The 21355-nt window shown below is 37.2% G+C and overlaps 5 protein-coding genes across 5 annotated transcripts; 2 read left to right on the plus strand and 3 right to left on the minus strand.

Annotated features, from left to right (window-relative positions):
- Window positions 1–1704: 1704 nt before the first annotated feature.
- Window positions 1705–4427, plus strand: LOC125195543 (disease resistance protein RPV1-like). The gene is made up of 3 exons (XM_048093681.1): window positions 1705–1828; window positions 2504–3276; window positions 3715–4427. The coding sequence occupies exons 2-3, from the start codon at window positions 2517–2519 to the stop codon at window positions 4425–4427; spliced, it is 1473 nt and encodes a 490-aa protein (XP_047949638.1). The 5' UTR covers window positions 1705–1828; window positions 2504–2516.
- A 2828-nt stretch (window positions 4428–7255) lies between these two features.
- Window positions 7256–7636, plus strand: LOC125195544 (leucine-rich repeat protein soc-2 homolog). The gene has a single exon (XM_048093682.1). The coding sequence runs from the start codon at window positions 7256–7258 to the stop codon at window positions 7634–7636; it is 381 nt and encodes a 126-aa protein (XP_047949639.1).
- A 640-nt stretch (window positions 7637–8276) lies between these two features.
- On the minus strand, window positions 8277–10671 carry LOC125195545. The gene is made up of 4 exons (XM_048093684.1): window positions 10600–10671; window positions 9499–10041; window positions 8822–9418; window positions 8277–8423 (listed from the first exon to the last, which is right to left on the minus strand). The coding sequence occupies exons 1-4, from the start codon at window positions 10600–10602 to the stop codon at window positions 8277–8279; spliced, it is 1290 nt and encodes a 429-aa protein (XP_047949641.1). The 5' UTR covers window positions 10603–10671.
- Window positions 10672–10979: 308 nt separating this feature from the next.
- Window positions 10980–13386, minus strand: LOC125192000. Its single transcript, XM_048089452.1, has 3 exons — window positions 13342–13386; window positions 11617–12828; window positions 10980–11253 (listed from the first exon to the last, which is right to left on the minus strand). The coding sequence occupies exons 2-3, from the start codon at window positions 12202–12204 to the stop codon at window positions 11155–11157; spliced, it is 687 nt and encodes a 228-aa protein (XP_047945409.1). The 5' UTR covers window positions 12205–12828; window positions 13342–13386; the 3' UTR covers window positions 10980–11154.
- Window positions 13387–18773: 5387 nt separating this feature from the next.
- LOC125195546 lies at window positions 18774–20559 on the minus strand. The gene is made up of 3 exons (XM_048093685.1): window positions 20008–20559; window positions 19331–19936; window positions 18774–18936 (listed from the first exon to the last, which is right to left on the minus strand). Exons 1-3 carry the CDS (start codon window positions 20557–20559, stop codon window positions 18838–18840), a joined length of 1257 nt encoding a protein of 418 aa, XP_047949642.1. The 3' UTR covers window positions 18774–18837.
- Window positions 20560–21355: the final 796 nt, after the last annotated feature.

Here is a 21355-nt window from a genome sequence, read left to right on the forward strand (position 1 = left end):
TTGTATTATTGTTTCATTCATCCACAAATATTTCATATTCATAACCACAAGCGTAGATGAAATTCTCGATGCTGTGCAGGCTTTAAGCATATTGAAAGCTTCTCTAACATCGAATTCTGCTTTGATCAATGGCCTACTGAATCACATATCAAGCAAGCAATCAAAGCAAGAAAGGTGAGTCCAATCACAAGGTCTTTTATAAGCAGTTTGGTCCTTGCATTTTCTACTCTTTTTGTAACATCTCGGAATTTAGAACCCTAATTTTAGAGCCCTAGAATTTATTGTTGATGACGTGGAGTCGTGAATGCATTTATTGCGTGTGATGCTATGGCCAAAGTGAATCTAGGGTTTTGCGTTGAAAGTTTGAAAAGTCAAACTTATTAATTCATGATGTGGCATGTGACTTATTAAATTATGAGATTATGTGGTAAATTAATTGTCTAAGGGTGAGTGAGAATATTAGAGAAATTTTCCATAAATGCTTGTCACCCTAATTCTTGAGCTCACTGAGTATTTCAAAATACTCAGCCCTGCATGTGTTTTCCTTATGTGCAGGTTGAACGATGGCGAGTGGTGGCGGGTGTTGAGCTTGTTAATTAATTAAGATGGTGGTTATGAACTTCAAGCATAGTTGTGTATTCATACATAGCTATTCTTTCTCTTGGTCGTCTTCCGCTGAATTTTTATACACTTTGGAATTTGTTTTTGGAACCTTTGCATCTTGCCTTCAGTTTGAGGCCTTAGCCTTTTCTTGTGATTTAGTCTTGGATATTTCGTCATACTCTTCAGATGTTTTGATCGTTATTTATGATACCTTCCTTCTTCTTTTAAACTCCTAGGTTAAGTTATTGTTTTAAATACTCTGATACTTCTTTCTAATCTTTTGGTCAACACTCTTTGAATGAAACCCTAGCCTATGTTTACTTCTCCACTGTTACTTTGACTAACTATATTTGCACATAATAATAATAATAATAATAATAATATAAATCAGTATCTAATAATTTTTCAGAGTTTGAAGAAGACTGCAAAGTTAGAAAGTTACTATTACTCTGATTTACAGTTTTTAGGAGTATTTATATTTGCATGTAAGAAGTAATATAGTGATCTTATAAAAGATTTATTAATTATTTAAATTTACATAAATAAATAAAAAGGAATTGATCCTAGTTTACAGTGCAGTCAAAACAAATTGATAACAATAGTAAAAGGGTGAATCAACTTGTCTCCTTGTATTATTATAATTGCCTAATAAGCCATGCTATTCAATTAATGAAGCATATGAGTAAGTTCAAAATGGTAACAACCAAACTTAGCAAGAAGATAAGGAAATACTAGTTGATACTATTCCATTAAGAACTTCAATTGGGCATTAATATACCCTTATCAGAAGCATATTATAAATTGATTCATTACACATCAACAAATTAATTAAGATTTTCTTGAGTATAATTATTTAATCGAAATTTGAAAGTCTCCTCTAATTATAATTATACTGGATTAGGTGTGACAATCATCTTATTTTATATATGACCATTATAAATTTGATTATAAATTTGACTGTCCATTAATTGCGCCATCGAAATACGTAAACAGATTTATTAATTGCGTCTAGGAAATGATGATTTAAGTAATTTATTAGGATTATTATAGTCTAAGCCAGCTGCACTATTTGTTTTACTCCATTTTTTTTTTAATTTCTCCATTTGATCCTAATCAGCTTGACCATATTAAGTCAATGAATTTGTTGCTCAAGTCCCTTCATATCGTTCAAATCACTATAGGGAAAGGTTGAATCGGAAAATCGAATCCAGATTAATTTCAAAAGGTACTTTCTTTAATTTCTTTGAATAGTTTCATAATTCACATGTTTATGCTGTTTTATTTGAAATTTTGAATTCATCTGCTTCATAAAATTGCAAAAAGCTTGGGTGAAATGGCTTAAGAAGATTTACTAAGTTCAATTACATTGAAATCTTAACTAGAATAGACACAAAGAGGTTAAAAGCTTTTTAGATTTGGGAAATTCCTTTTTCCCCATTTTGAGAAATTGATTCTTCAAACTTTTGGATCTGAATCGGATCTAAATTTCTAAGGATTCATTTGGTTCACACTTGGTTACTTATGACCCGATGTCATGTTTATTCTTATCTCTTTTTCTATTGTTATTTCTCTCGAAAACTTGGGCGCGATACTGTATCTCGACCCGTCTTTGCATTGCTAATATTACAATCCTAGATAAAGTCTATTTTGACTTATCTCATATCTAGATTATCTTGTCTAATGTATCGAACACCCCTAATAGCAATATTCTTGAGCTACAAACAAGTCCTAGGGAAGGTAATAACTGATCTTGGATCGGTCCGAATCTGCTGAGCCGGATTCATTTTTGGAACGAGATTTAAATTGATAATATACGGACATTTATTACTCCCTCCGTGTCCCATTACAGTTGGAGCATTTCTATTTTGCACGGAAAATCTTACACTTTTCGCAATTGCAGTTTGCCCTGAAACATGTCGGAGGCAATCATCTTAGGGGCAATACGAAAACTGGAGACTGTTCTCGTTGAGAATCCGACTATAAACACACATCACGAGTGGGTCCTGAAAGGGATAATAAGTGAGATGAGAACGATGTTGGCTTTCTTGAAAGACGAGGAATCAAGTGAAAGGACTAGGCTGAGTCATTTGCTTGCTGACTTTGCCGAGATGGCTCAAGTTATCGCGGACCTCACAAGAGACTTTGGGCATTACTTTTACTACTTTGAAGACAAAAAATCCCTGGACTTGCTGAGGAAGATGAAAATGCGGATGATGGAGTTTGGAGTTGGTGAGGCGGTGAGTGGTTCACAAAGTGCGGGAGAAGAAGGTGTCGTGGTGGGCTTGGAGAAAGACGTGCAGCAGCTTATTGGTAGAGTGATTCTTAATGAGAACACGGGCCTTGTGACCTCGTGTATCAAAGGCATGCTTGGTGTTGGAAAGACAACTCTTGCGAGACAAGTGTACAACCACACGGCCATCGCTGGAAAATTCAAGCACCGTGCTTGGATAAGCATTTCTAGTTACACAAGTGTAAAGGAAGTGCTGGTGGAACTGATACAGCAGTTGGTGGAACTTGATGGAGATTCGTTGTTGGCGGAGGAAATGGACAACCGGAGCCTGCAAAAGATGCTTTTCCAACACCTGCAAGGAAAGACATATTTCATAGTTCTCGACAACTTGCTGCCAGAAATGCGCTTGCAATCCATCTTGGATGGACTTCCGGCCGACAAAGGTATACTGGCCTTTAATTATTCTCTATCTTATTCACATTTATGTAGGAATAGAAATGAAAATTGAAATGCTTTTACATGGCAAGAAATCTTGATAAGTTTGTCTCGTCGCACATAAAATGTTATCATGGGGGTGCGTTATATTGCTTACTTTTAAGTTGCTAATTCTGCCAACTCATAACTTTTTAAGTTGCTAACTCATCAACGCAGTGTATTGAAATGTCAGCAAAATTATGTGTTGACATTTTAATGTCATCGTGTTGATATTTTTAATACACCGCATTGATGAGTTAGAAACTTAAGAAAGTTAGCAATTGATCACACCTCACGTTATTATTTTAGATATATAACAAATTGTAGATATCGCCGTCAACCACAGACTTAATGATCATTTGAGTCTCTCTTTTGCCATTAATTGTTGTTAACTTGCATGTAATCAGGTCATGGAAGTAGGTTGTTGTTCACAAGTCGCTATCAGATTAGAACAGCGTACGTCTACTATACTCATGAGATGAAAGTTTTGGATTCTGATAAGAGCTGGAAATTGTTTCTGAAAACATTCGATAAATTTACAAGTGATGATAACAACTTCTCAAAGGAGTTGGAGAGGAAGGGTAAAGAGATGTTGAAGAAATGTGGGGGTTTGCCTATAGCTATAATAGATGTTGCAAGGCAGAAAGCAAAGCAAAGACTTTCAGGGATTGAATGGGAAGAACTTTTTGATTCTGTTTCTCTCATCTTCCATGGAGGTGGTCGTTACTTGGACGATGCTAGCCAGTCTTACTGGAAGGGCTTTGAAATCCTCCAAGTACTCGACATGGAAGATTTTGGTGTGAAGACTCTATCAGAAGCTATTGGTTCATTGAATGAGTTAAGGTATTTGGGATTGAGAAACAATTACATACGTGAGATCCCAAACTCGTTCGGGGGATTGAAAAGGCTTGAGGTTCTTGATATAGATCTAAACTTTATGGTGGAGGTGCCTGATGTTATATGGGAAATGAGCAGGCTTGGTCATCTCTACATGTCTGATGTGATTTATCAGAAGCCTATTAAAGTAGACGCGCTGCAGAATATAAAGACCCTGACCTACATCTCGATTTATGATTGGACATATGAGTTACCCCATGCCAGTACTAGAGAAGGTTCCTGACCTACGGCACCTCAAACTGCGGAATGCATACATTGGTCGAACAATGGTGATCCAGTACAACGGGTTTCCAAGGCTTGAAGTTATGTGCATCGGTCAGTTGTGGAATCTACGGAATATACAAGTTGGAGGAGGCGGAATGCCGAATGTCAACCAACTAGAAATCAAGAATTGTCCACATCTCGAGGCCCTTCCGGAAGAAATCGGGTCGATGAAGCATCTGAGGAAGTTTAAAATGGTAACAACCAAACACATAGCAGCAAAAGTAAAAAATTCAGGGATAATCTCCAAAATAGTGGAAGTGGATATCAGTCCATAACTTGAAGTTCATACTTTGGTCGTCCCATCAAATAGACAATATTTTCATTTTTGGTCCGTCTTATAAAAATAGTTCACTTTTACCTATGGTAATTTGTTTCTCTAATGAGGTGTGTCTCATCCTCTACTAAGATTACTATATTATCATTTTATTTTTATCTCTTTGCTACTTTATCAATTAGTACTCCTTCCATCGCTCAATAAGTGAGACATTTTTTTCAAAAATGAAGTTTTGTGAATTAAATGGAGGAGAATAAAGGTAGTAGAAATAAAGTATAGAGGAAAAGTAAGATTGAAGTACCGTTTAGGATTTATTTTGGAATTGAAGTAATTCAACGTAAGTATTATTTCTTGCCCAATTTATTTTAGTATTCAAACCCAATTTCTATGTAAACTATAGATTGATAATTTTGACTTACCCCCACACTCATAGAACGAGAACAATAAGTGGTGCTACCATTTCAAAGCTTCAATACAAATATGTCAAAAATGGCTTAACACAAAAGTCCTTATATGACTTCACCGAATCCTACCAAGTTACTAAGTAAGCATGTTGCTAGTTCTGAACGGCTACAATCTTTTCCTAATATTAGAGAGTCAAAGGGAGATGAATCCATATTCAGCTTCAAGCTTTGGTCGTTTCACGGGTTTTGAAGCAGCCAGAGAAGCCTTCAAGATGGGTTTGATGAGGCCATCTTCCAAGGCTGTCGTCGACGTGAGAGCCTGTTGCACTATGCTTAAACCCTGTGGCAGCAATATCGAGTATGAGATTGTTAAATTACATGTCCCACGGCCAATGTGTAAAATAAGCCCCCCTCATAAAAACTTTACTACATTACTCCTGCCCACAACTCAACACTTGTATAATAGTACCAAATTCTTGATTCAAAACAAATAAAATCTTACCTCTTCGAGCTCAACTTGCACGTCCACTTCTTCAACATCAGACACGGAGATCTTCAGCTCGTTGAGCACAGAAATGCATGATGTCATAGCCAACGGTGAAACAGTCAAATTATTGGTCACCATGTGCATCCTCTCTCCCTTGACATGATGGTTTCTCACATAAGGGTCGAAATTGAGACGGGAAAACTCGTTGGATTGGCTGAGGTTTGATGTGGTTAGATATATTCTTGTCTCTGCACTCTTCAATTGGACCTTCTTAGACTCGTCTGCTATACTCCGGTGCAGATTGTCAATAGCCTCTAGGCCACTGTCACTCCCCAAATACCACACCACGCTTCCCAAAGGAACCGTGAGCATGCCAAAAAGGAAATTGATGAAATCATTATCTGCTTGAGCGAATAGGAACTTGTTAGTCGATTTCTGTATAGTGGCCTTCACAATCATCTTCTTTATGTTGGTAGATGCGAATTTCTCGTTGCATTGCAGCCAAGCATTCCCCTGCTCGTTGGACTTCTTCGACGCCAACCTTATCTGCCCACCACTCATCGCGAAGGCCGTCAGTGGATTCCGGGAAACCAATGATAGCCTCAGCAAGTCCACAATCTGATAAAAAACAAACCACAGCACTGTTTCGGAAGGACTAATTGCAATTTGCAATTTCTGAAAATATAATTTCCGAAAATATAATTTCTGAAAATCGAAGGACTAATTTGCAATTTCGAAAACCTTTTGAAAATCAGTTATTTTCAGTTAAGATTCCCAACGGATGCACTGTTTCGTCAACAGCTGCACCGGTTCGTCTTCTTCAAAATCTGATCAATTCTTCTGGTTCATGATCTCGAATATACATATGAATATTCTGCATTCTCTGAATTTTATCCTATCAAATAACTTTGGTAGAACCACCGAAATTGATTTGATCTTAAAGTGTTTTTCACGACTTTCAGATATCCGTTTTTCTGTTCTCTATATTGAATCTCTCTAACAGTTATTTGGGTATATTAAGATTCATAAATTTAGATCAAATTATAGTTTATCATGCAACTTTCTAAATGATCAAAAAAAGGCAAAAATTTTAGTACTTCAAAGTTCAAAACGAGCAAAGAGCAATGTATTGCTAGTATATTTTTCATCATGGCTTTCAAAATCATCTTCTAGGAGTTTATGGAATGTGTTTTCTTGCCGATCTGATTCATGAAATGTAAATGCCAGATGACATGTTTATCAAATTCTAGATGATTCTAAACAATTTTCAGGTATCGAAAAGTTCTAAATTAAACTATCTCTCTCTCGATCTCTTTCCCTAGAAACGTCGTTGACGGCTCTCCCTCTCCCCACGTCCCAATTTATTGAGTTTAGACGCACTCGAAGCTTCCCCTGTCATATCTGTGTTTATTTCATGTGTAACATAAGTCCCTTGATAAAAACTTTCATGCATCACCCTTGCCCACCACACAACACTTGTATAATTGTACCAAATTCTTGATTCAAAACCACGAATCAAGAAAAAAAATCTTGTTTCTCTCATTTTCCATGGAGGTGGTCGCCAATTGGACGATGTTGGCCAGTATTATTGGAAGAATTTTGAACTCCTCAAGATGCTCGACATGAAAGATTTTGGGGTGAAGACTTTATCAGAAACTATGGGCACATTGATTGAGTTAAGGTATTTGGGATTGAGAAACAATTATAATCAAGAGGTCCCACACTCATTTGGAGACTTGAAAAAGCTCGAGGTTCTCGATGTAGCTCTAAACTTTATGGTGGAGATTCCAATTAATATATGGGAAATCGGTAGCCTTCATCATATCGGAGACTTGAAAAAGCTTGCGGTTCTCGATGTAGCTCTAAACTTTATGGTGGAGATTCCAATTAATATATGGGAAATCGGTAGCCTTCATCATATCTACATGTCTAATGTGATTTACCACGAACCTTTGAAAGTAGATGTTGTTGGGTTACAAACCCATCCCACATCGGATGAGTGAGGGAAGTTGAAAGGTGTACATAATTCCTGTCCAGCCCCAATTAGTTTGAGGCCTTTTAGGAGTGATCCAAAAACAAATCTGTGCGGGCTTGACTCAAAGCGGACAATATCAAACTAATGTTGCAGTCAACGTTCCTAACAAGTGGTATCAGAGCCCAGGTGGGCTTGGGTCGTGGGGTTTGTAACCCAACAGATGCATTAGAGAATCTTAAGACCCTAACCTACATCTCGATTTATGATTGGATGTACGAGGTCTCGAGCTTGGAAAAGATGATTTGTCTCCAAAAATTGGGTGTTGAAGAAGTTAATGAAAACTCAGATGTATGTTATCATATGGATAGGAAAAGATGATTTGTCTCCAAAAATTGGGTGTTGAAGAAGTTAATGAAAACTCAGATGTATGTTACCATATGGATAGCAACTCCAATTTACTTTAGTATTCAAACCTAATTTCTATGTAAAGTATACTTTTGTTTTTGACTTACCAACATTCATAGAACGAGCACAAGAAGTGGGTCTGCCATTTGAAACTTCAACAAGCGAGAGAGAGTTCTAATATGACTTCACTGAATTCTAACAAGTTACTGACTTAGCATGTTGCTAGTTCTAAACGGCCACAACCTTGTCCTAATATTTGAGAGTCAGAGAGAGATGAATCCAAATTCAGCATTCAAGCTTTGGTCGTTCACGGTTTGAGAAGCAGCGATAGACGCCTTCAAGATGGCTTTGATGAGGCCATCTTCTAAGGCCGTTGTCGACGTAAGTGCCTCTTTCACTATGCTTAAACCCTGTAGCAGCAATATCGAGTACGATATTGTTAAATTACATTTTCGCACACATTATCAATAACCACATGTCCCACGACTAACGATAGACACGGATGGGCACAACGGGTTGATACTAGCATAACTAACGAATGTAGATAGGGAAAACTTCAAGCGCCTATAAGCCCCTGGGGCGAAAAAGATAGGTGTCTAGTCTTGAAGTTGTTGACTGCTCTTCTCTTTCCCCACAACCCAGCTTTTTGGAGTTTAGAGGCACTCGAACTTCCCCTATTCTACATGTGTTTATTTCATGTGTAAAATAAGCCCCCCTCATAAAAAATTTACTACATTAGACCTGCCACAACTCAACACTTGTATAATAGTACCAAATTCTTGATATGAAACAAAGAGTAAAATCATACCTCATCGAGCCCAACTTGCACGTCCACTTCTTCAACATCAGACGTGGAGATCTTCAGATCGTTAAGCACAGAGATGCATGATGTCATAGCGAACGGTGAAACAGTCAAATTATTGCTCACCATGTACATCCTCTCTCCCTTAACATGATGGTTTCTCACATCGAAATTCAAATGGGAAATTATTTCATGGTTTGACATGGTTAGATAGTCTCTTGTCTTTGCACTTTTCAGTTGGACCTTTATAGAGTCGTCTGCTATACTCCTGTGCATATTGTCAATGGCCTCTAGGCCACTGTTACTCGCTGAATACCACAAGACGCTTCCCAAAGGAAGCGTGAGCATGCCAAAAAGGAAATTGATGAAATCACTATCTGCTTGAGCAAATACGAACTTGTTAGTCGATTTCTGTATAGTGGCCTTCACAATCATCTTCTTGATGTTGGTAGATGCAACTTTCTCGTTGATGCATTGCAACGAAGCATTCCCCTGCTCGTTGGAGTTGGATTTCTTCGGCGCCACCCTGATCTGCCCACCACTTAGCACGAAGGCCGTCAGTGGATTCCGGAAAACCAATGATAGCCTCAGCAAGTCCACAATCTGATAAAAAACAATCCACGAACAACACTTTTTTAGGTAACATTCTCAAGAAATATTAGAGAAAAAACCGAGTATATAACCTCTTTCGATCCAAAAGCCACATCCATTTTCTCAGCGTCATCAATGTCGGTCACATCGATGTCGAGAACCTTGAGAGTTTCCAAGATCGAGAACATCAAATTAGGCATCACCTTCAGATCATCACCGATTAGGAAAGAAGCTGCACTATTAGTGAAGACCCCGTCGTATCTATTGACAGAATTAGGACTCGCAGGAACAGCATTATACACGTTGAGCCTCAGTTTATGCAACTCAGCATCATAGCAACTTGCTGGAGCGAGGAGCTTTTGCTTGGCAACCTCTGTCTGGAAATGGCTGGTATCAAGATTCACTACGCCTCTGTATAGAGTGCTCAAGCTTCCAATAGCAGGCGCTTCGAGGACCTTCATGATCATTCCCAACGGAAGAAGTAGGAAGCTTAGCAAAACGTCCATGAAATCGCTGCCAGCTTCTGCACACAGGACCTTAGTTCTCTGCTTGTTCACCAGAACCGTGATATGCAACTTCAATTCCTCGCCCTTCGACATGTTGGCTTCGGGAAGTGAAGATCGTGGCCTACCGAACTTCAATTCCTCGTCCAATACATGAATCAAACATAATGAGATACGTGACTCTTATTGTAGGATGGATCGAAATGGCAAATCAGAAACTTATATGTTTCCTAGTTTTGTCAAGAATAAAATCCTTGTAATAAGCTCAAAACATAGTTATAAAATCTACATAATATCTTAACAATCTACCTAATATCTTAACTTGCAAACCAAACAAGGCATAGTTTCTGAAATAGTAGCTGAAAATATTTTTATTTTTAATTGTTCATAATGGAAAAAGAACCCTTCAAATCTTGGTTTCTTTCAAGGCGCAATTTTAAAATTCAGTGGACAATCTAACAATTTATATTGTAGACGGAGAAAATAGCAATCAAAACAGTACATTAATCAGAATGGATTGTTTTCGATCTAAATCAACAAGAAGCTCTAATAAATTAATTTCTTACCCTTCCAACAACACTTCACACCATACAAAACAGCAAATAGCAAGAAAAGATTTTCAGTCAAAAATTCAATAGATAATCAAAATCAGAGCCAATTATAAATATTCAGGTCGAGATTCAGAATTACCATAGTAGATAACTCGTAAAATGTGGGGACGGAGCTGATAGATCATAGATAATTGAGTGAATTGTTCAAAATGAGAGAGAAGTAAATGGGGACTATATTGTTTTGTTTAGATATTATAGGAATTTAGCATATATTTTCTTATTGTATTAAGGTATTATAAATATGGGTGGGGTCTATCATATTAATTAATGAATGAAATATTTTGTTGGCCGAATTCTCTTGTGCAACACGCAAATAACTCAACCTTTTTTATGTTTTCTAGTAATATTCAAAAATAAAAATGTTGAAAAATATAGACAAAGGCAGAATCAAAAGTAAAAGAATGTAAATGGGTTTCTAGTATTCAAAATATAAAAAAAAACATAGAGAGAAAATCATGCTTAACAGAAGATGGTAAGAAATATGCTTAATAGAAAATGATGAGTAAGTGCTAAAACTAGAACACATGTAGCAAAAAAAGAAGCGCAAATTGCTAGTGAAATCAGCCTAGGATTAGATCAACTATGTCACAAAATAAGTCTATACATCAAAATGAGTCTACGAGGATTGATTGACTTAATTTTGTTGCTTTTCTTGATTCTTCAGCATTGGCTTTATAAGGCCTTCAGTCAGGGCTTTGGTCGATGTAAGAGCCGCTCTCAATATGCTTAAACCCTGCACCAACGAAACCAAAATTCGACTAAGTTTTCCGTCACATTATTACTACATTTTACTTTACCAATACACGTCATGTAAACTTTGTAAAAACCAACAAAGCCTGTACAAGAGACTATAGAATTAAGACATAGCAAGAGAACCAACGGTCGAGCTTCCATACATGGCCCAGCCCATCCCATCAAAACGACTTTATGTCGAGCCGAAGTCCAAACCATGTTTTCATTGGTCCCAAAACATATCAAAAGCCAGTTAAGCCCAAAACAACTCGCTAGATGGCTCGATAATTTGAAAGATCTATCTAGCATTTAAATGATGCGCCAACTAACAAAAGAATAATCAAAATATGACAACGAATCTTACCTCTTCCAACCCAACTTTGAGCTCCACTTCTTCCACGTCAGACAGAGGGACCTTCATCTTCTTGATAACAGAGACACTAGAGGTTATGCTCAACGGTGCAACGGTTAAATCATCACTTACCATATACATTCTTGATCCTCTAACATGTGACTGGTTTCTAGTCGGGTCGAAATTGAGGGGAATATACTCGTTATCATCATCATTGTTGTTGTCAGACAAGGATGGCTTGGATAGCATATTTTTATTCTTTAGATCCATCAGTCTGTTTCTGAACAAACTATCTGAAATGCTCTTGTGCAAATTATCAATGGCCCTAAGTCCGGTGTCGCTGTGAAAATACCACTCTACCCTTCCTAAAGGAATGCTGAGCAAACCGAAAAGAAAACTCACAAAGTCGTGTTGTGCCTGAGCAAAAAGTAACTTGCTAGTAGATTTTTGCATCGTGGCTTTCAAAACCATCTTCTTGGAGTTCATCGAAAGGTTTTTCTTGCCAATCTGATTCAGGGAATTCCCCTGCATTGCTCCGCTGTTAGGGTGACAGTGCTTGAACACGTAGCATGACAGTGGATACTTGGCATACATTGACATCAGCAGTAATTCCAGAATCTGATCAATGCATTCAAACGGTCGTTATTTTCCAAAAGATCAAATTTTTAAAACAGAAACATTAGTACGGATTTAACCTCAGCAAGACCGAAAGTTACATCCTTTATCTTAGCCTCTTCCATATCTATCAAGTCGGCGCCAAGACAGTCGAGAGTAGACATGACGGAGCCTTCCACGCCACCCATCACCCACAGATCATCACGTATGGTGAAGGAAGCTGTACTTTCAGTGAAACCCGATTCATATCTAGGCCAATCATATTTAGAAACAAGACCCTTCGGACTTAGCAGCATGCTTTTAGCATCTTTATTTAGAAAATGGATGCTGTCAAGATTTTCTAAGCCATTGTACAGAGTGGTCAAGCTACCAATGGCCTTAGTGTAGTAGAGAGGCTTTACGAATTTCACAATCGTTCCCAACGGCAACCGAAGGAAGGTTAGCAAAGCATCTACAAAATCACTGCCAGCTTCTGCAAATAGTACCAAACCGCTCTCCTCGTCAGTTACACACTTGACGTGTATGTTCAAGTCGTCCCTCGCACCATTCAGTTCCTCCTTGTCCTCCCACTCTTTCTCCGCGTCCTCCCTCTTCACATTCTTAGTCATTCTGTTGATGATTAGAAAAATTATAGGCAACATTCTCACAATTATCAAGAATTTCTCCAAAAACGTTCTCACAATTCTCCTAAATGGCAAACAATATGCACAAAGATGCATAAATCAAGTAACCTATAGATACAAATAGTATATGCAAATTCATAAATCCATAAATTCTAAAATGGACTACTCCATTTGGATAATTTCTACCATTTGAGCTAACTTGCTCTATTCCTATTCCATTGAAGAAAATCAGAATGTCAAGGACAAAAATACTCATTCACATATATCATCCATGATGAATAGGAAATACTAAGAAAAATAAAACTTTCAACAAACAGGTGGTGTGCATTTCAATTTAACTTCTGATTCTCACAAAAGCAATTAGTTTCTCAGTTATTGTATCACAGTTCCCCTTTACTTCCCTGCTAAAGGTGCTGATCAATTTCAATTAGTGATTTCTTTATCTAACGATGACTAATAAATAATGAATATACACAGAACGAAACAAATTAAAGCATACCTGCTCTAGAATTGAAGGAATTTTAAGTTCCTTTGAAGTGATAAAAGAGAAAATTGATGAAAGCTCGATTTATGAACAGCTAGCGGCACTTCGGTGGAAGCGGCGGAGGGACGGCGGCGCAAGTAAGCAAGTGTAGTTAATATTGGCCAGCGTAGTAAAAGGGCTTTTTTACTTGTGGCTTTTTTTCACCGCTTTGAATGTAAAATTTAAATTCCAAAAAAAATAACAATAATATTGTTTTACATTTTATAAATGTAGAAACTTTCTATTTTAGGCAACTTATTTCTCTAATGAATGAGATCTATTTTTCACTAACATATTTTTTATTTCTATCTTTCTTTTACTTTATCAATTTTGCATTAAAACTTATATCATTATAAAAGTTTTTATTTTTAGAAACGGATGGAGTATGTTATAAGAACAAACAGTCGAGCAGCCAAACATGGCCCGGCCCACCAAAATGACTTTGGATCGGGCCGAAACAAGTATTCATATGTCCTACATAAATTGAGTTCAAACTATGACATTGACAACCAATCTTACCTCTTCCAACCCAACTTTAAAAGCTCCACTTCTTCCACATCAGACAACGGGACCTTCGTCTCGTTGATAACCGAGACACAAGAGGTTATACTCCACGCCGCAACAGTTAAATCATCACTTTACCATATACATTCTTGATCCTCTAACATGAGACTGGTTCTCACTCGGGTCGAAATTGAGGGAATACACTCGTTATCATCATTGTTGTCGTCGCCAGACAAGGTCAGTTTGAATAGCATATTTTCCTTCTTTACATCCATCAGATGAACAAACTATCAGGAATGCTCTTGTGCAAATTATCATGCCAATTTATCATAGGTGCACATTGAGTTAAACGATGTTGTCTACTGTAACGACATCAACTAGTTAAAAAACATAAACGATATACTCCATATAACACAACTGCCTAGGCATAGAATACAATCAAACTGACTCAATTTGGTTGCTTTGTTCGATTCTTCAGTATTGACTCCATAAGGCATTCGCTCAAAGCTTAGGTCGATGTAAGAGCCGTTCTCAATATGCTTAAGCCCTGCACCAACAAAACAATATCCGACTAAGTTTATAGAACCATCACGGCCTGTATAAGAGGTGATAAAACATATTGTAAGACGTAACATGCAAACTAACGGTCGAAGTGCCAAACATGGCCCGACATGGCCATGTCCATCAAAGTGAGTTTAGGTCGGGCCGAACCATGTTTCCATGGGTCCTACATATATTGACTTTATGATTCTGATATACAACTTGGTGAAGTTGCTCTCAACCAACTAGAAATCAACAATTATGCACATCTAGAGACCCTCCCACAAGAAACTAAGATTAAAAAAAATGGGCTTAACCTCCAAAATAGTGGAAGTGAATCTGGTAGGCTCATATGTAATGAACTGTTCAATAAAACATACAAAAAGAACATCAACTCAAGAAATTTGATTCATCTTGTGCTTTCAATTGTTGGTATAGTGATGAAAATTGATTTAATACTGTATGTTTTCTACTCTAGAGAACAAGAGATTTAAAAATGATACTCCACTGTAATAAAATTTCTGGATTTTTCTTACAACTCATTTTCTCACAAGTTCACATAAATATTCTTTAAGGTGGTGTTCGGTTCCCAAGATAAAATAATACCAACATATAATCTAGGACTGAGTTGTGAGTTTATTTTAGTCATAAGGGGTTAGCTATGACTAATTATCGCATGATTATCCATCTAGGATTGAGTTGTGGATTGAATCTCACGAACCAAACATACTACATATTTAATTCCGGGATACAATCTTAAAAACTGAACACCCCCTAAACTAACTCACACAGACAGCATTTTATTAAAGTAATGCTATAATGCAACCCTAATGGGGGATAGGGGAGTGCTCCGGACTAAATTTCTTTTTCTAGATTTTACTTATTTTACTCAAAATTACAAAACAAGAAATATATTTAGTCTATTAGAGAAAGAATAAAGTATATAAAAACAAATAAAATATATAATTGAAAATAAGGTAAAGCACATTTTTACACACACACACAGAGCACACATTCTCACACACACACACTAAACACATTATTACACACACTGCACACATTTCACACACACACTGCGCGCGCGTGCACACACACACGCTGCACACACTTACACACACACTGCACACATTCACACACACTGCACACACTGACATACATTCACACACTACTTTAACTACCATTCTCCTATTTTCTCTTACTTTACCATACAATTCTACTCATCTCTTTCCTCATCTCTCTTACTTTACCAGTTTTGTCTTAATTTCCGTGCTATACCCATTGCCCATATTTTCTCAATTACAACGAGATAGCAAAAAAATATATATATACTATTCAACTACGGTTAGACTGAAGGAGTGCTAAAAACTAGACAATAGTAGAAAAAAATAACCCAAATTGCTAATAAAATCAACTATGTCACAAAATAAGTATAAACATCAAAACGAGTAAATTGTCATTAATACAGAATAAAGATCAACCACCTCAATTTTGTTGCTTTTCTTGATTCTTCAATATTTGCTTCCTAAGGCCATCACTTAGAGCTTTGGTCGACGTAAGCGCCGCTCTCAATATGCTTAAACCCTGCACCAGCCAAGTCAAAATTCGAGTAAGTTTTTCATCACATTTAAGTCAAAATACGACTAGGTTTTCATCACATTTTCATGTCGCATACTCCTTTCGTTTCCTAAAAATAGAAATTCTTCCCTTTCTGATCCATTTTTCAAAAATAGAAACTTTTTATTTTAGGAAACTTATATATCTCTAATGAATGGGATCCATTTTCCACTAAGAAAAGGCGTTTGAGATTTTTGTTCGGGCCGAGCCATGTATCACCCGAAAATGGCATGTGGCTAAAAGCCCGTTAAACCCGAGAAACGCATAATTTGACAGACCTACCTAACATATTAAATGATGTACCAACTTACAAAAGAACAAGCAAACAATGACATTGACAACCAATCTTACCTCTTCCAACCCAACTTTAAGCTCCAGTTCTTCCACATCAGACAGAGGGACCTTCATCTCGTTGATAACAGAGACACACGAGGTCATACTCCATACCGCAACAGTTAAATCATCACTTACCATATAAGTTCTTGATCCTCTAACATGAGACTGGTTCTCACTTGGGTCAAAATTTAGGGGAATATACTCGTTCTCATCGCTGTTGTCGTCGCCAGACAAGGAAGGTTTGAATAGCATATTTTTGTTCTTTAAATCCATCAGACTATTTCTGAACAAACTATCTGGAATGCTCTTGTGCAAATTATCAATGGCCCTAAGTCCGGTGTCGCTGTGCAAATACCACTCTACCCTTCCTAATGGAATGATGAGCAAACCGAAAAGAAAATTAACAAAGTCATGTTGTGCCTGAGCAAAAAGTAACTTGTTAGTAGATTTTTGCATCACGGCTTTCAAAATCATTTTCTTGGAGTTTATGGAAAGGCTTTCCTTGCCAATCTCCAGGGAATTCCCCTGCTTTGCTCGGCCGATAGGGTCCCAGCGCTCGAGCAGGAAGTCAGTCAGTGGATCCCGGTCAATCAATGACGACGTCAGTAAGTCCAGAATCTGATCAATGCATTGGAAAGGTGGTTATTTTCGTAAAGGTAAAATTTCTTTCAAAAAATAAAACATAAACATTAATACGGATTTAACCTCAACGATATGGAAAGTCGCATCCTTTATCTCAGCCCCGTCCATGTCCGTCAAATTGATGCCAAGACTGTTGAGAGTAGACATGACAGAGCCTTCCTCACAACCAATCACCTTCAGATCATCACTGATGGCGAAGGAAGCCGTGCTTTTAGTGAGACCTGATTCAAATTTAGGCCACTCGTATATAGAAAAAAGACCTTTTGGATTAACCAGCGCGCCTTTATTGAAAAAATGGATGTTGTCGAGATTTACAAAGCCATTGTAGAGAGTGTTCAAGCTACCAATGGTCGGAGTCTTTTCCGTGAAGATACTGTTTAAGAATTTCACAATAGTTCCTAATGGTAACAGAAGGAAGGTTAACAAAGCGTCTACAAAATCACTGCCAGCTTCCGCAAATAGTACTTTGGTTTTCTCCTTGTTTGTTACAAACTTGATGTGTATGTCCAATTCTTCCTCGTCCTCCTCCATCTCATCCGCTGTGCCCTTCCTCTCATCATTCATTTCCTCGTCCTCCCTCTTTTCCTCCGCGTCCTCCCTCTTCACATTCTTAGTCATTCTATTGGTTTGATTATATCAGAATTATTAGAAAACTTATAGCCAACATTTATAATTCATTATTCACACACAACAAACAAAACAAATATCAACAATTTCTCCAAGACTGTTCTCTCAATTCTCTAAAATGGCAAACAATGTGAACAAACATACAAATATAAAAATATGCATTTATGTTAAATCTATTATATTCTATTTTATATTTAATATTTTAATCTAAATAAATACAACATTATAACAGATAAATCAGTTCTGAAATATTTAATAATTAAATGAAAAGTCAAATTAATTGTAGGATACCCAAATCAATTATAATGAAGACTTGATGTATTTGGCATTGATACAAATATGATGATTAAGCAATGAAGAGTAGGAAGAGGAAGAATAAGGTGGGAAGACAAGGAATTAATAGTAACAGCGGGAGTCTTAACTAGCCCGTTGGAAGCTCGGATGACCGTTGGGGGTAATCGGTTAGGAGTGGTTATGTAGTAGCAGGGGCAGACGCAGAAATGAACATTAGTAAGGGCAATATAATTTAAAATTATTTTTTAGGTAATTTATATGATTAATAGCACTCTAATATAAATATATGTATAAAATAGAAATAAATTATAGTAGTAAAAATTTATAAAAGAAAAATGTTATGATAGGAGGAAGTGGACGGAGGCGAAGATCATGATGAAATAAGTAAGCTTGATATCACTGCAGTCTTGGCAAACACGGATGAGCAATCGGCTAACGCCATTCGCTCACGGACTAGCGGCAGTCCTACTCGTTCGTCCGTCACCCCTTAGCCGACTCCAACACCCTAACCGCTAGTCCCACCGTTAGTCTGCTATTGCGAATGCTCTTATCCTCTTCGCAAAACAACAGTGAAAAAGAAACACCTTACTTATAGGGGACAGAGTGAGTACTTTTTAGCAGATACTGTTGTTATGAATAAAGTTTATTATATTCAAAAATAAAATTGTTCAGGTCTAGAAGGTCCAAACAAGTGCAAGGAAAATATTAGTACGATTATTGTTACAAATAAAAATTAGTAGGAGTACTAATACAATTGTCAATATTCAAAAATACTTAAAACAAATAGATCATGACAGGTCAAATACAACGATAGGATGGAGGTCTCAAAACTAGAACACATAAAAAAACACCCAACTTGCTAGTAAATCAGTCTAGGATAAGATCAACATCAAAATGAGTATACGATCGATCGATTTAATTTTGTTGCTTTTCTTGATTCTTCAGCATTGGCTTTATAAGGCCTTCAGTCAGGGCTTTGGTCGATGTAAGAGCCGCTCTCAATATGCTTAAACCCTACACAAACAAAACCAAAATTCGACTAAGTTTTTCGTCACATTATTACTACATTTTACTTTACCAATACGCGTCAGCCACACTTAGTAAAAACCAACAAAGACATAGCAAAAGAACCAACGGTCGAGCTTCCATACATGGCCCGGCCCATCCCATCAAAATGACTATATGTCGGGCCGAAGTCCGAACCAAGTTTTCATAGGTCCCACATATATTGACTTGAAAAAAGTGAATTTTGGACAGGCCGAGCCATGTATCGACCGAAAATGTACCCAAAAGCCACTTAAACCCAAAACAACTAGCCAGATGGCTCGATAATTTGACAGATGTATCTAACGAATAAATGATGCGCCAACTTAGAAAAGAACAACAAAAATATGACAACCAATCTTACCTCTTCCAACCCAACTTTGAGCTCCACTTCTTCCACATCAGACAGAGGGATCTTCAGCTCGTTGATAACAGAGACACTAGAGGTTATACTCATCGGTGCAACGGTTAAATCATCACTTACCATATACATTCTTGATCCTCTAACATGAGACTGGTTCCCACTCGGGTCGAAATTGAGGGGAATATACTCGTTATCATCATTGTTGTCGTCGCCCGACAAGGACGGTTTGATTAGCATATTTTTTTCCTCTAGACCCATCAGACTATTTTTGAACAAACTATCTGAAATGCTCTTGTGCAAATTATCAATGGCCTTAACTCCGGCGTTGCTGTGAAAATACCACTCTACCCTCCCTAAAGGAATGCTGAGCAAACCGAAAAGAAAACTCACAAAGTCGTGTTTTGCCTGAGCAAACAGCAATTTGTTAGTAGATTTTTGCATCATTGCTTTCAAAATCATCTTCTTGGAGTTTGTGGAAAGGGTTTCCTTGCCAATCTGATTCAGGGATTTCCCCTGCTTTGTTCGGATGATTGGCAGATAGCTCTTGAGCAGGTTGCCACTCAGTGGATTCCGGGCAACCAAAGATAATATCAGTAACTCCAGAATCTGATCATTGCATTAGAAAGGTGGTTATTTTCTAAAAGATTAAATTTTTAAAACAGAAACATGGATTTAACCTCATCGAGATCAAAAGTAACATCCTTTATCTCAGCCCCGTCCAAGTCTGTCAAAGCGATGCCGAGACTGTTGAGAGTAGACATGACAGAGCCTTCCACGCCACCCATCACCCTCAGATCATCACTGATGGCGAAGGAAGCTGTACTTTCAGCGAGGCTCGATTCATATCTAGGCCAATCATATTTAGAAACAAGACCTTTCGGGTTAAGCAGCACGCTTTTAGCATCTTCATTCAGAAAATGGATGCTGTCAAGATTTTCTAAGCCATTGTACAGCGAGCTCAAGCTACCAATGACCAAAGCCTTATCGTAGTGATCGTTTAAGAATTTCACAATAGTTCCCAATGGTAACAGTAAGAAAGTTAACAAAGCATCTACAAAATCACTGCCAGCTTCCGCAAATAGTACCCTTGTTTTCTCCTTGTTTGTTACAAACTTGACGCGTATGTTCAAGTCCTTCCACTCTTCCTCTGTTCCCTCCCTCTCGTCTTTCAGTTCTTCCTTGTCCTCCCACTCTTCCTCCGCGTCCTCCCTCTTCACATTCTTAGTCATTCTATTGGATTGATTATATCAGAATGATTAGAAAAATTGTAGACAACATTTATAACTTTTTACTCATAATTTACAAACAATAAACATAACAACTATCAAGAATTTCCCCAAAAATGTTCTCTCAATTCTCCTAAATGCAAACAATAGAACATTAAGATACATATATCTATTATCTGAGATGGAGACAAATAGCATAGGCAAATTCATTGTTTACTAATATGGACTAAGAAAAATTGAATAATTTCTATATTTTGAGAGATAACTTGGCAACTTGCTCGATTCCTCTCCCAATTGAGAGAGACTGGATTAGATAAATCCTAACGATAAGGACAATAATACTCAATCATGTATGTTTATCTTTTTACAGAAGAAAAAAAAAAAAACTTTTCCACAAACAGCTGGTATGCATACCAATTTCATTAGCGATTTCTTTATCTAACATTAACTGATAAGTAATGAATATAATCAAAGGAAAATTAATACATACCTGGTTTAAGGAGAAAAGGTATACGTCGTCGAATATTAGAAAACAATTCAAAATAGTAAAACTATTCGTATTTTTTAAAGACAGGGATACTTAGAACTTGGAAAGTATAAGGGCACCTCCAATGGGAGAGGTAAATGGAGAGGTAAACAAATATAACTACTATATTTATCTTTTTTTCATGAAAAAATCTTTCTCCAAGGGGAAAGGTATTTGATAAGGTATTATACTTTTTTCCCATTTTGAAGAGGTATCTTTACCTTCCCATTATGAAAGGTAAAATCTTATGACTATCATATTTGTTTCTTTTCA

This window comes from Salvia hispanica, chromosome 6, assembly GCF_023119035.1.
Source record: "Salvia hispanica cultivar TCC Black 2014 chromosome 6, UniMelb_Shisp_WGS_1.0, whole genome shotgun sequence".
NCBI classification, from domain to species: domain Eukaryota; kingdom Viridiplantae; phylum Streptophyta; class Magnoliopsida; order Lamiales; family Lamiaceae; genus Salvia; species Salvia hispanica.